The sequence below is a fragment of the Tachypleus tridentatus genome, chromosome 2 (assembly GCF_004210375.1).
Source record: "Tachypleus tridentatus isolate NWPU-2018 chromosome 2, ASM421037v1, whole genome shotgun sequence".
Taxonomy (NCBI): domain Eukaryota; kingdom Metazoa; phylum Arthropoda; class Merostomata; order Xiphosura; family Limulidae; genus Tachypleus; species Tachypleus tridentatus.
In genome coordinates, this window is record NC_134826.1 from 37,959,294 (window position 1) to 37,975,492 (window position 16,199).

At 31.9% G+C, this 16,199-nt stretch overlaps 1 protein-coding gene across 1 annotated transcript in view; it reads left to right on the forward strand.

The window, feature by feature from the left end:
* LOC143235446 (ADAMTS-like protein 2) overlaps window positions 1-16,199 on the forward strand; it is a 96,211-nt gene that overhangs the window by 65,098 nt on the left and 14,914 nt on the right. The window contains exon 3 of the mRNA XM_076473632.1: window positions 10,206-10,372. Within this exon, the coding sequence (XP_076329747.1) occupies window positions 10,206-10,372 (167 nt within the window). The remainder of the gene's footprint in view (window positions 1-10,205; window positions 10,373-16,199) is intronic.

Below are 16,199 nucleotides of genomic sequence, written 5' to 3' on the forward strand. Positions count from 1 at the left end.
TTTACACGGAATTTGTTTTACTAACCCTAGACATAAAGTAAATTCAACAACGTTCGTTTTATTCAGCCTCCTACTCTAAATTATGATTGGATGGCCGTCAGTCGCCGTATAAAAAGAAAAAGGAAAAACATGTGGTTCTTGTGAGCTTGTTGCTTAACTAACGCTGCTTGATGTCTCGCTACCCGTCAGCATCTATTGAAAGTTTTACTGTCCTACAAAATCCATTTATACATATGAATACGGATATACACGGCTGTGCAACGTTTATTTTTGTTCTGTTATTGAGTTTTTAAAAGCAGTTTTTTTGTTTTAATGTGGTCTTCTTACAAAAGCTATTCTATTGTTATTAGTATACATGTGTGTGTTTTTTCCTTATAGCAGAGCCCCATCGGCCTATTTGTTGAGTCCACCAAAGGGAATCGAACTTCTGATTTTAGCATTGTAAATCCATATACTTACCCACTAGTACATATAGGGTGATTGTAAAGAAAACTATATGGTTCAAGTTATTACATCTTATTTAAAAAATCTTGTAGAATAATTATGTCATCAAAAGTCCATTAGTACTGAGAAAATAACTGAAAAGGTTTTTGTTTGTATACAGTTTAACTTTTCTGTTTTGTATTTATATACTATGCGTACAAAATACACGACCCTATATCATGAGCTAGATAGAACAAATACCGTTTATAATTCCATCCACGTGATCAATACTTCATCAAACTTCATAAGAAATTCAGATTACCTATTCAGTAAAGTCACTAAATTCAAAACAAGAGAGTGACTAAAGATTAGCTTATAGTAACATCATACAAAAAGTTTCACTCTTCTAGCGCCTTAGAAGATAATGTTTACTGCAATTATTGATTTTAATATGGAATATCTTTCTTGAATAACATTATTTCTATCTCGTTTTTAACTAGTAGTGTATTGTAGTTACACGTATTCATAACTTTTAATCAGAACTAATGAGATATTTATTGAATCCGTAATGAAGATAAGTGTAGTTCTGGTTAAATCTTTATTTTTTTAATCTGGAAACTATGAAATATTTCGAATAATTATGGTGGAATATATTAATATAGAAACAAGTCAGGTTTTGCAGCATTAGTAATTAAAATTTTGTTTTATCTAGATGTTTTGTTTCGTTACTTCTCATTACTATTCTTTACCCTAGGGTATAATATAGTTTAACACTTTATATATGTGATGAGTTTCAGTTATTACTTTTGGTACCAAAATTTCATTTATTAAATTATAATGTTTTAAATCAATGCTTTCATTGTTTTATCAGTAACTAAACGCAACTTTTGTTTGGAATAAACAAAGAGCCAAAGGCAAAGTTAAGCTTTTATCCCGAATTATACATATGTTTATAATACTCACTAGCTGCACTATTTTCAGGTTTATCTAAGCAACATTATTTTCATAAACAATTTTAAGTTGGTGTTTTTTATTAAAAATCATATAGTCTAGGCCACGACTTATTTCTTTCATTTGTTAGTATACGCTAGATTATTAAAACATAATTGAGTTTGGCCGAGTAGTATTGACACCTAGATAGCGCTACTTAAAGAAAGAATTCCCCCCCCCCCGAATTATACCCAAAGTCTTTTTTCAACGCTTCTTTTGAAAGTAGCCAAAAAATGAGAGGTTTCAAATAGTTTTCTTCCTTTGGAACTTTATCTTTTAGAACTTAGTGTCATACAAAAGCTTTACCTCTGCCTGCAGCAACATTTAACATGTTAGCGTAAGCTAAACGGTGAGGTAGAACCAAGTGAGAAAAACAAACAACTGAGAAGCGAGAACTTTAATACTTTTTCATACAACCATTTGTATTTTACTGACAAGGAGGCCTGAAAAAACAAAACAAAAAAAATCAATCCAGCGGGTCAACAGACTTATTCAGTGTATGGGGAAACGGGTTGTTCTAAGACCACTTGAAACGACTCTCTAGCTTTAAATACATTTACTTATCTAAGAGAAAAACATAGAAGGAAACTTAAGCTTTTTTTCTTGTTATTTCCGTGCACCATGGACATAATTCAGAGACAAATAATAGCCATTTCAAATCCCGTTCAGTGAAGCTGACACGTTCGTCTTTCTTAAACCCTGCTGTGATGGCAGTGACGTATAAACTCTATATGAGTTCCTCATGTCATTTTCACTCCGTCGTTATAGAAAAACAACAACAACTGGACTCTGTTTTTGTGACTTTCAATGAATGAGTATGATAAAATTATAAACAAAATTGAATAACTTTACACGTGCTCCACTGTCACTTCTGATCCTTATTAAGAATCAACTTATCCCGTTAAGTCTATTCGGATAAAGACATGACCCTCGTCGACCATTGCAGCACCTAGATGAAATAAAGGACAATTAGTTAACAATAAAATGCATGAAACTGCATTGAAACCCTGAATATGTGGTTATAATATTTTGTCTGTTGATTATATATATCATAAATAATTAACTTTTAGTTTATTTCTAATATGTATAATATGAATATCACTTAATATGTTCTAAAGCCTCTAATATTTTCAATTCAAAATACATTTTAGTTTGACGACACTAAACATACAATATAATTTATAAGTAAACATGAATTAAAACAATTATTTGTGTATAGATAACTATGTACTGTTTTAGTAAATTATTTTGGTTAAATTAAGTATGAAAAATGGAATCGGAAGAATTCATGTACATCGTAAAGTAGGATAAAAGTAGTTTTATTTCATGTACTTTCGAAGAATTTTTATTAGCTTACGCCGTAATACGGTTGCAGACTTTTTCTGTGCAATGAATGACAAGTCTTGCTATGATAGGCTTACTTATGATATTCGTAATAGCTCATTGTAGTGTAAGTTTTTAATGAACTTTTTCTTTCTTTTAATTTTGATGCATTTGAAGTCTGTCTACACTACCAATGTATTCTTAGCAATTAAAAATATGCTATATAGACAGTACTTTTACATATTTAATGGAAGGAAGCATTTTTTCCTTTGTTACTGGTGTTTTTATTTTGTCTTTTAATAATGCCTATACCATGTACTCATTTCTATTTGAACATCACCTTTTTGTCGTAATAGTAGTTCCTGTTGAAGGATATGTTCGCCCAAACCGTAGAAAAACCAAGTTTCATGTATAGAGATGATATAAACAAAACCTGGAAACTTTCCAAAACCATGATCATATAACAGAATAATTTTATTTGGTCACATTCTTTTTTTTAAAGTAAAAAGCTAAATTCAGCTCGGAGGCATAGAGTTCATGATTATAAGCACGGTAACAAGAAGGCAGAGACGTTAGCGATAATATCAATAATTGTATTTACCCGATCTCTGCCAGTAAGTATTCGGATATATACATTTAGAAATTTCTAGCATAATTGCTACATTAGAATAGAGTAAAATCAAGATTAATTGAAATAATATGACGACAGTTAATTAAAGCATCCTGATCAAATAAAATGTCCCTCTGATTGAGCTTTGTCTTGTATATTTCACTTTCCTTGTGATGTGATACCAGTAACAATATCAAGTACCAACGCTTATTGAACTTAAACGAGCTTCTCGTATTCCTTTTTTTCTTTAGTGCCTCCTGGTGTTTCAAATGTAACTATGTGGGCTTATGGCCGTAAAATTTAGGATTCAGCGGACACAGCGCAGATTTGTCAGTCTCAGAACAACAATCTATTGAAATCGCTTAAAACACTGTTGTAGATGTGAATAAATTTGTACAGAAAGGCAGAAGCAATTATATACATATATGTATAAAATTCTTGAACTTGAAGAATGTTTTCTATTTTAAAATACATTCTATAAGTTTTTAAATAATGTGATCAACTATTTCTAATATTTGATAAGCAGTTATCGGAGTTTATCACCGATTAACGTATTTAAAATATTTAGTGTTCATTTCCTAATTTTCGCTTTGTACCATGTACTTAGATAGTGGGATGATTTGTTTAAAAACAAATAGTCTAACTTGTATTTTTAACAAATGTGTAAAAGTTTACGAAAATATTATAAATAATTCACATTCAAAATGATGCGTTCTACTTTTAAATGCGCAAGTGCACACTAGTGATGTTTAGTGCATTACTACAAGCTCATTGGAACAATTGATCAATTTGCTTAATTTTGAAATGAGAGGGCATTTCTTACGTCTCCTTGGGTTACATGTAATATTGTCAGCCCAAGTGGACTTCATAAAAGAACATATTCATGTTAGACCATAATTGGCCTAAGTGATAAAGTAGGAAGACGTACAGACAAGGCATATGTAATAGACACAAATAGAGGTGTTTTAATACGTCTCATTACTCTTATTACCAGAGGTAAGCTAATCATATCTTTACTACTAGAGGTCGCGACATCATTGTTATGATATGACAAGCTGTCATCAAAAAAAGCTTCGCAGAGAACTTTCTAAAATGGGTGTTTTGAAATATCAGACGGTTTGGCTCGTAAATCATTCAGCCCTCAAGGGAAATATCTTAGCAAGAGCTCGATGCAATCATATTCTTTGCTTTCTTTTGATAAAAAGTCCTTCAAATATAATTCTCCACACGCCGTAGAATATGAAAATAAAAATTTATAAGTCTCTAGCTTATCATGTGAGCGAGCTGGGAAAACATAAAATATTGTTTTTTTTTTAAATAGTATTCTTTAACTGACAGAAGTTTCAGACTAGACGTGCAATGACTTTTACTACTAAAATAAACCTTTTTTACGTTTCATTTAATAGATAAGCAAGCCTTAAAGCGCTAAGCACTAATTACATTCACGTTCCGATACAAATCTTATGTTAGACATTTCATACCTAGGTTGTGAAATCACACAGTAAAACAGCCAAAAAAAACAAACCATTATTCGACTTCTCATTGGTTTTATGATTTCACTTAATATGGGTTGTAATTCATTTGATATTGTCAGGAAAGTTACAACACTTTTCTAAAGTAGCCGCTCGGGAAAGAACCTGGCGTGTAAATATTTTATTACTGTGAGTTGAAAAATATTGTTCTTAAATTTTATTTTAGTGTAAGTAAAATTGAAAAATAAAAACAACTATAATGAACAGACAAATACTGTTCTGTAAGAACGAATAAGAAAATCGGTTAAGAGTCAGGTTTTTTACAATGGATAAGATATGGCTAAAGAAGCAGTAACTGTTCAGGTAAAAAGAAGAAAACCTCTTTAAAACTGGTGAACATTAAGTTTATACAATCGACAGAGGTAATGATTGATGCATACTCGCAACACAAGAGATTTCTTAGAAAACACAAAAAGTATAATAATAATGTTTTTGCCAACGAAAACAACTGTGTGGCGTATTTATTGTGACAAGAATTCCTTTGTAATTTATTTTAACAAAATGAAAAACAGCCACAAATAGCAATTCAAATATTTTCTGTGAAAGTTCTTGACATATTTCACTTTATCAACTAATATCTAAACCAGAATGAAACTGTGCGTGTAAGATACATTTTCCTTTTAATTATACATAATTATATGAATGTAATGAAATAAAAGAGATATAAGCAGGTAATCTTACAAAACAATACATATAAAAATGAAAGTAACATTCCATTTTTGTAAGTAATTTTTAACATCAAAAAGGGAGTTAAATATTATACACGGTTAACAGATTGAAGATGTGTACATTTCAGTTTTCAGTGTTTATAGTTTCTATTAATCGGTAAGATCAAACAAAATTTGTTCTGTTGAATATTAATTACGTTTATACATCTGTTCTGCCTTATTAGAAACAGCTAGCTGTCTTTCCACAAATGGCTGTAGACGGTGCAAGGTAGAATAGGTGTGGGATGGTGTAGGTTTAATAACCTGCATCTGGCCCTAATTTAAAACCAATATCTTTTACGAATGTACAGATCCCATCCATTCTCTAGTTTGTAAGCTAGTTTTTTTTTTGTCTGTCATATCTATACGTATATAGTATAATAAACAATTATTACAAAAATCACAATCTAGTTGTCATCACTCATTTGTTACTGCATTTTTATATCACTTGTGTGTTTTCGTATTAATTCCTATCACTGTGTAAGTATACACTATTTTACCAAACAGAAATTTTGAGAAGGTAATTTAGTGATTTGCTAAACTCAGTTGAAGGGTGTGTCTAATTTGACACGGCCCGCAGTTTTAATTAACTCTATTATTAACTTTTGTCATTAATCACTGGTAAGAAGCTTAACTGAAAGATCAGCACTGTTTTGAGAAAGTAATTCCATGCGTGTATCATCTGTTCTTTAGAAGGAAGGAGTTCCAAAAATCCAAGAATTTGGTAAATTGGGTTTCAAGCAAAAACTTTGTAGTGATTAAAATACGTTTTGGATGTTTGGATATTTTTCAGGCAAGACACTGCACAATGTGTGCATGTTGATTTATCTGTCTGAAGAAGTATAATATTTTCAATTACAATTGCCAACATGTAACAACAAAGCAAGATATTCGTACATCATTATATTCGCTTTTTTTTTTTCAGACAAATACTTTTAATGTAAACAATTAATAGCGAGACTAATTGTTCTACATGACGATTTCTCATTATTAAATTTCCTAATCACGACATTCCATATACCATGAGAGTTAACATATTATATTCATGTGTTATGATAAATGGTTTATGGGTTGCAGCTTTTCTAGAACATCCAACAGCATGACTTTTATTGCACACAACAGATATTTTGTTCTCTGGATTTAAACTTTAACTAAGTTCGTGAACGATATATATTAATACCAAGTATATGGTTTTTATCCCAAAATCATTTCTAAATGCCATGATCTGAATGAATAATGGTTAATCATGAAGATTTTTAACAATGGGTTTGTTAGGCTGGCTGAAAGTTCTTGGACACTTAGAACACGAATGTTGCATCCGTAAAACTATCCAGTACAAATCTATGAGTTTTGCTTGCCAAGTGGCACATTGACTCCACCTTGCCTTTTATAAACACTAAGTAAATGTACACCATTCGACTCAAATGCCAGTTTAGTGGAGACAGACTCTTCATTATATAGGAGTTTAATGTCCTGGTACTTTACTTTGCAATGTATCTTTACAGTCGTAGTAATGTTTCAGTATAAATAATAGTTATAAATATGTACGAAATAAAAAAAAAATTGAATAGTTATTTATGGAATTTTGATCGAGTTTCATTCTGTCACGTAATACAATTTATCTCTGACGATATATGTTACGTATGTTACATATTAGAATTTCAAATTGTCAGAAATTGGAATTTAAATTTAGAAGTTAATTAAATGTTGATATGTATTACATTTATGATATATACCAACAAGACTGATACAAACAATTTTGGCCCGGCATGGCCAGGTGGTTAAGGCACTCGACTTATAATCTGAAGGTCGCCGGTTTGAATCCCCGTCACACCAAACATGCTCTCCCTTTCAGCCGTGGGGACGTTATAATGTTACGGTCAATTCCACGATAAAAGAGTAGTACAACAGTTGACGGTGAGTGGTGATGAGTAGCTGCCTTCCCTCCAGTTTTACACTGCTAAATTAGGGACAGCTAGTACAGATAGCCCTCGTGCAGCGTTGCACGAAATTCAAAAACAAACAAATAATTTTCTTTATAACACGAATATGTTTCATATACAAATAACAATACAGTTTATAATAACGGTTATTACAAATATTGGTTTATATACAAGAATTGTACAAACTCACAAACAACGTTCAGTTTTCTGTCTAATCTGGAACTGAATATTTTATCTACGGTTTACGACAAACGAATCAATTCTATGTTGATATCGACATAATTCACTTAATAGGTAAGCTCTCTCTTGCTGATCACACATGAGATTTTCCGCTGAAGTTATGTGATGTCTTCGTAGAAATACTAACGTTCAAAATTAATTCTATTAAGTTGAAAGGTTTGTAATGTTCGAAGTCTATATATGTTCCTAGTTAACTATCTCTATTTTCCGATTAACAAGCGTTTATCACAATTATAGCTTCCGAAGTTTATAGTATACTGACAGTAGCAGAACAACAATATTAAACTGTCACTTGGCGCGTCGATTTATAAACTTTTGGGTGATATTTTCGAAAATTAGGTTAGCGAAAATATTCGAAGATACGCTAGTGTTTTTGTAAAATGTATATTGTTGATTCTTAGTCTCGAGAATCTTCTACAAATTTAATGACCAAGAGGAACATGCGCAATACACATTTAACAATGTACGTTACATTAAACTGAAACAAACATATATATTAAAATACACGTATAACAGTAACTCGTTACAATTCCTTGTCGTTTTCGTTACAGCAATTTATTTCACCATATCCTGGACTTGTTTACTGTTTGTTTGTTTTTCATACATTTTGCTTAGGCTTTTGGGTTTACTTTTAATCTACAGAGTAAACTTTTATTTTATTTTTATACTTAGCATTACGATACTTGTAATTATTACATTAATTTCAATACTACTCTTTAAAACAGAAGACAAAAAATAAATTAAATGTACAAGTAGCTGTTAACTTAGGTTATAAAACTACAGACCAAGGCCATGTCAAATATACTGAGCCAAAATTAAGTTATAAAACGAGAATGTCAACAATAAATGCTCTTTTCAAGTAGAGAAAAGTTGTCATATGAATGTGTCTCCTTAATCACGCGATAATATTGTTTTTACAACTGCTAAGTTTATCAGACATTTAAACAAAGATTAATATATGTTAACAAAATTGTGTTGAATTACAGTGCATTATAAATATTTTTCATGAAACGTTCTTCAACATTCAAGCGTATTTTAGAAACTAGACTTTGTAACATATATTACAAACCTAGTTTACTGATGACCATATCAAATTTAGAACAGTTATTTTGTAATACTTAAATGCATCTATTTTTCTAAGTAACTCAAACAGTGCATAATAATTTCCTGTTTAACACTAACACTGTTTCGAAATGTTTTTTTGGTGGGGCGTGACCAAGTGGTTAGCTTGTCCAGACTGTTATAATGAATTTAATATTATTTTAACATCTATGTTAGTTTCAGTTTAATATACATTTAGAAATGTAGGTAACTTACAATGTTGAATGTGTATTTCGAAAGCCCCGAAAATAAGAATCAACAGTGTATGTTTTACAAAAGCACTATACCTTTGAATATTGTTGGGCCAACTGAACTTTCTAGAACTTTGCCAAAAAATTATAAATCGACGCACCAAGTATATTATTGGTATACTAAAGTCAGTATACTATAAACTTCGGGAGATATAACTGTGATTAACGCTTTTTATCGGAAAACTACAGATATGTGTTTTTCTCCTTTGAATGTTCCATACAAATATATTTACATAATTCATTTCTAACACTTGGAAACAATGCACACACACACACTTTACTCAACTATATTTATATTGTATCTAATTCGATCAAGAAATGAAAAGTAAGATATCGAAATGACTTGACAGCAATAAATAACATTCTAATAATTATTAGAATCTCCACATTACAAATTCGATAGATATAATACATATTTTAAAATTCTTGATAGGTTGTATTTCCAGTATGTATTTCGCTGTAAATAACACAAATAATAATTATATACGTACGTACACACACATTAACATATATGTATATGTTTAGAAAAATATTATAATAAACAATTAACATGGTTTTCGTGAGTTTCCAATACACGATTTTATCGTAGTTTGTAGATTGCTTCCTTTTTCTTGTTATGCCCGGCATGGCCAGATGGTTAAGGCATTTGACTGGTAATCTGAGAGTCACGGGTTTAAATCCCCATCACACCAAACATGCTCATTCTTTCAGCCTTGGGGACGTTATAATATTATGGTCAATCCCACGATAAAAGAGTAGCCCAAGAGTTGACAGTGGGTTGTGATGATTAGCTGCCTTCCCTCTAGTCTTACACTGCAAAATTATGGAAGGCTAGCGCAGGTAACCCTCTTGTAGCTTTGTGCGAAATAGAAAACAAACCAATTCTCTTATTACCATAATATTTTGCAGTTTGACACAATGACTGTGGAAAAAGATTTTTCAGAAGCTCAGGTGTAATGGTAATAATTTATATCAAATTAATGGTAGCTAAGTTAATCTCAATGAATACTGAATTTAGAAAAAAAGGCCTAGTTTTTGTATTTATTTTTAGTGTGTGACCATTTGTTTTTGTTTTTATTTTGTAGGACGACATACACAATAGACATCAACATCTTGCCTCTAGTCGAACAACCTGGTCAACTAGAATTGGGATATGGGGCAGTTGGAGTAACTGGTCAGCCTGTTCTCGGACTTGTGGTCGAGGAGTATCAATTCAGAGCAGAGAATGTCTTGTAGCACCACGATCAAGAAGGTGAGGTATATATAATACGAACATGATTTTTAAACATTGGAATTAAATCCACCTCAATAAGTGTAAGATTAGGAATATTTTGTTTGGTATTTTTGTCACAAAAGTACTTTCAAGAAGGTTAAAATTTTACAATTTGCTCTTAAATCTACTGTCAATTTTGTTAAAATAATTAGATCTTCTCAGGGGTCGCTGTTTAGTTGAATATTTAATATTTCAGTAAATGTTAAACGATACAGGAAATATTCAATGATGACAAAATATTTTGTTATTATGTACTATATAGAAACCCTACGTCATTTCCTCTTTTAAACAGTGACATATGATATGCATGCCCACGCGTTTCTAAGTTGAAAGAGGCATTAGATGTGGTTATCACCTATTCTTAGTTCATTCATTTGAAATATCGTACTGATGATTATGACATAGGTATCAAAGATTAGCGTGCTTAATAATTTGTGTTCTAATGACAGCTTGTAGCAAGTACTTAAAATAACTATAAACAATTCTAGCATTAGCTTCTTAAAATATAAAGGTGTTCTGACCCCCGCTAGTACAGCGGTAAGTCTACGGATTTATAACGCTAAAATCAGGCGTTCGATTCCCCTTGGTGGGCTCAACAGGTAACCCGCTGTGGCTTTGCTATAAAAAAACACACACAAATTTGAAAGTGTTCTTTGCTGTAGATAAAAATAGTTAACAATTAAATATAAGTGAAAAAAATATATATTTCTAAATAGTACGCAAAATATTCAATCCATTTACTGAGTGTGTGTTTTTCTCATAGCAGATCCATATTGAGCTATCTGCTGAGCCCACCGAGGGAAATCGGACCCCTGATTTAGCGTTGTAAATCGGGAGACTTACCGCCGTACTAGCGGGGGGCCCCATTTACTGAGAGTAAATTGTCAAAAAATCATTTTTCATATTCACAAGAAAATGTTTGCGGTGAATAATTTAGAAATATTTTCATTTAGTAACATAAAATGTGCAAATTTTTGTCTAATAACGTTTAAAAAAATGCAATATAATAAAACTTAAATTTGTTCTTTACGTTAACATCTTTTCAGTATTCCAAAATCAGTTATTTATTGTACTAGCTTAAGTGGATTACAGATATCATTCTAAAAATCACTGTTGAATTTGTTTGTTTGTTTCATCTGATTTTCATCAACAGCTGAAACAATTACTTTGAAGAAAATGTATGTCAATAATACAACTGCATTGCGAATCTCCACTGAAGAGCGACATTTAGTGAACAGGAAAAAGAAAGGAACATTAGTTTGTTTTTAACTTTGCGTAAAGCTACGTGTGAACTATCTGCGCTAGCCGTTCCTCATGTAGCATTGAAAAACTAGAAGAAAGGTAGATAGTCATAACTACCCACAGCCAACTTTTGGGGTATTATTTTACTCCTTTAAATAACGGAATTCATCGTTATGTGGTAATGGTCCCTATAGCTTAAAGACGAGCATGTTTGGTTGAATGGGGACTCAAACCAACTGACCTCAGATTGCAAATGAAGCATTATAACCGCCTGGCCATGCATGAGTTTGCTTTGAAAAACACACAAAAAGTCATTATATATGTGTGTGTGTGTGTGCAGTGTGAATTTTAATATTTGTTGGTTTTGTTTTTTCAAATTAGATAATTTTTAAACTTTTGAATTAAATACTTCTAAAATCAACTTTTTCAGTTTAAAAACAATTCAAAATTGTACTGTGCCACATTCAGACTGATAAATGTTTATACAGGAACAATGCACTTGACGCAAAATAATGTATATTTGTTCCCTGAAACTGAAATGTTAAGTTACACAGTTTATATATGGATCATAAAAGTTGGTAATTCACTCCTGGAGATAGGAGAATTGTTCGTAGAAGCATAACGATATACAATGGACTGTCTGAGCTCTGCTTACCGCGGGTATCGAAATCCGGTTTCTAGTGTTGTAAATCCGCGGACATACCGTTATGCCACTGAGGGAAGGCGAGAAAGGAGAAAATATATAACATTGTTAAAATAAAAAATATTCGTACCCTATTGATTAGCTCGTTGGACTGTGAAAATAAGGGCTTAAAGTTTGCGATTCCATTGACGTAAAATCAAATTCCGCATTTTGGAGCCATATGCGCGTTACAAGAGTGACGGTTAACTTTCGCAATTCTACTACAGTGGGCAACAGTTTGCGGCGAAAACTGTTTTGGCTAGTTAGTTGCCTTTCCTTTTGTCTATAAGTTCAAAATTAGGGACACCACAAAATAAAATTTGTTAAACGTTCAAAAGAAGGTAGGTTTTCAACTATCTTGATAGTTTATTTTTGTAATGCGTCAACAATATATAGTTTTCATTGCAAACGCTCCGTAAACATGCATGCCTGTTGCATTTCACAGACCTGCTCGAGAGATGCAAGCAATACACCTTTTGTTTTCATTTCTTGCTTATTATGTATCTTCACGTTTTATTTTGAAACAGACGCTTTTTGTTTCTGATTGCACGACTAGCAAGTTTACTTTCAAGCTGATTGACAGGCTATCAACCATTTACAAACAAAGTGAAAGTCATTAAAGCATTAATTATATTACCACGTTCAATAAAAAAATCAAGATTATTTAATCATGATGAAATATTAGAAAACGTTTGCATTTAATGATATTTTGCCTATTACAAACATATTTGTTTTGGAATTTCGCGCAAAGGTACTCGAGGGCTATCTGTGCTAGCCGTCCCTAATTTAGCAGTGTAAGACTAGAGGGAAGGCAGCTAGTTATCACCACCCACCGCTAACTAATGGGCTACTCATTTACCAACGAATAGGGTGATTGACCGTAACGTTATAACGCCTCCACGCCCGAAAGGGCGAGCATGTTTGGCGCGGCGGGAATGCGAACCCGCGACCCTAAGATTAGGAGTCGCACGCCTTAACACGCTTGGCCATGCCGGGCTCTAGAAATACATATCGGAATAGAGTAATACCTTTCTTGGCTTGTGTTTTGAACAAGTTTTGATACTTTAAATGTACAAAAAATTATTAGTATCTTTTTCAAACCATCAACAACAAAATAATAACGTCATTATTTGTTTATTTCTTTCTCTTTCAACTCAGTAAAGTATATTTCGAAATCAACAGAATACTGCTTTCCTACAGATTGCTAAGGTATTAACTCCTTTTATGACATTAAGATAATTACTTGCTTGTCTGAGGTACGCCTGTCACAAAAAGGTGTAATAGCTAGATATTTTTAAAGTAATCTACGTAATGTGTCGTAGTGATGATACCCGTCATAGACTGAATACCAACCTTGTTATAATTTTTGAGAATTTCGTTAGCTTATATCGACCTTCTATTTGAGCTTTTACAAGATCTTGTAACATGATCAGATATTTGGTGTAAATTTATTTATTTGAATAAAGTCCTTAGTGGTGCAGTATTAATCTTAATGACTTCTAATGCTAAAATTGTAGATAATTTGTAATGCAGCTTCGTGCATACCAATAAACAAATATATAAACAGAATATTTATTATTATTATTTAATACAAAATTATAAAATAACCAGAAATACTAATCTGAAGATCCATGCATCTGTTTTCAATTAGGCTTACCAAATGCCGCATTGCTCCTAATTTGAACTTCCTCTTTAATTATCTCCTATCCGGAATTTTTATAAAGCTTACATTGTGTGACAGCAACAGTAATATAACATCTAATCTATTTTTATTACATAATTTTTATATGAAGAAACCAAATAAAAGAAACGTATATTCACATATTACCATTAAAATGAACAAATCATATGTGAAAAATTATCGACCCTTTCGCAGTTTGCAACGACCCTGGGGGCGTTAATTAGGTGCAATACAGTTTTTTATTGACATTCTTCTTTTTATTTTTACATTTTATTTTTCTTCGATGACTCAATGGCAAGCTTGAGATTTCATAACGCTACAATTCGTGGTTCGATCTCTATGGTGGCCACAGTGCAGATACCTATGCACTAAATACCAAAGCAAACGAACAAACCTTATAAATCCACATCAAATATACAGAACAGACATAAACAGACACTAAAAATGTTTAAATATCATAGAGATTAATGCTGTTTTATACTCTAAAAATATATAATCATCTGATTTGGGCAAGTCTGTTTAAGAATGATTTAATCTCGTTGTATAAAATCGGACATAAATATTTGTTTGTATTGCTCTTCTAATTGAGTTTTGTACATCACGTATCACACATCGCAGATATTTTGTTAATACCACGTATAGTTACTAACAGAGCCTGGTGTAGAAGTATGAAAAGGGTTTAATAATCCTCATTCATTTGAAAGTTATGATACTTTTTTGGCAATTTCTTAATAATATTATTCATATTTCAATTATAATTGTTAATTTTTTAAGAAATTTATAAAACATTTTTTATATGTTTGTCAAATGTGGTTACGTTTTGGTACAAGTTTCAAAGTGTATTTTATTTCTTTTGGACAAACCTGATTTCAAGATTTTTTATGTTTTAAATAAAATACATTCGACTTAAATAAATTTGTTATAAAAGGTTACATTAAAGCCACCCAGTGTTATTAAAACAAATCGAGAATCACAATATTCCAGTTAATCCACTAACTGAACATTACTTGTATCAGTCGAAGCTTCGTTTACTAAGCTAAGCATAAAGCTATTTGTGAACTGTTTACATGTTGATGACGTCACAAGCTCATTTCCACGTTGTTGATGACGTTATTGGCTATTGAGGCGTAAGAATTTGGTAAGCTAATTTAGGCCCAGCATGGTCAGGGGGCTGGACTTGTAATATTAGGATCCAAGGTTCGAATACCTTTCACACCAAAATGCTCGCCCTTTCAGTCGTGGGGGCGTTAAAATGTGTGTAAATCCCACTATTCGTTGCTAAAAGAGTACCCCAAGCGTTGGCGGTGGGTTGTGAAAACAAGCTGCCTTTCCTCTAGTCTTACACTGCTAAATTAGGGACGGCTAGCGCAGATAGCTTTCATGTAGCTTGTACGAACTTCAAAACAAACAAATTAATTTATATTTTGCATTTCAAGTCTTGGAATTTAACTTTTTAAGAGTGATGTATATTGAATATTTTGGCTTCAAAATCGTGACTAAACTGGAAAAATATTTCGTAAAAACGTTTTGTCTGGTGCAAAAATCATTTACTTTAATCCGTGTTCTCTTATGCAGAGAACATATTTTATTCAAATGATTATAACATGGTTTAAATTTTATATAAATCTTCAACTGTTCCTATGTTAAAATCTGTGATATATTATTTTATTGTGTTTCATGAAAGATATTGAGACGACAATGAATTAATTTTTGCAGGTTTCGTGTGTAACCCAGTAGTTAGTATATCGGACTGTGAATTCGAGGGTCCGTGGTTCGCGTTTCTTTGCCACAAAATTGCTCTACGTATTTTGGGATTATGCTTGCTTTTTAAGAATGACAGGTAAATCTGAATACTCGAAAAGGATATTCCAAGAGTTAGTGATGAGATGCCGTTGATTAGCTTTCCCTTTAGTTTATCAATGTCTGAAACAAACTTGTGAATTGCAGTATTCTTAAGAATGAACCTTATGTAACAAGCTTAAACCAAGCAGTTTTCAGCGATTTCCTACCTTCATCGTTTTGTTTTTGAGGGTGTAAACCTGGTTTAATTAGTTTTGTAACCCTATGAGTTGTAAACTATATATATATAAAAGTGAGAAGAAACCATAAAAAGACAGAGGAAATTCGTTATTGGGATATGTTAGCATTGAGTACTCAAAAATATTGGAAGACTTGCAGATTTTACAACTTATCTTAAATCC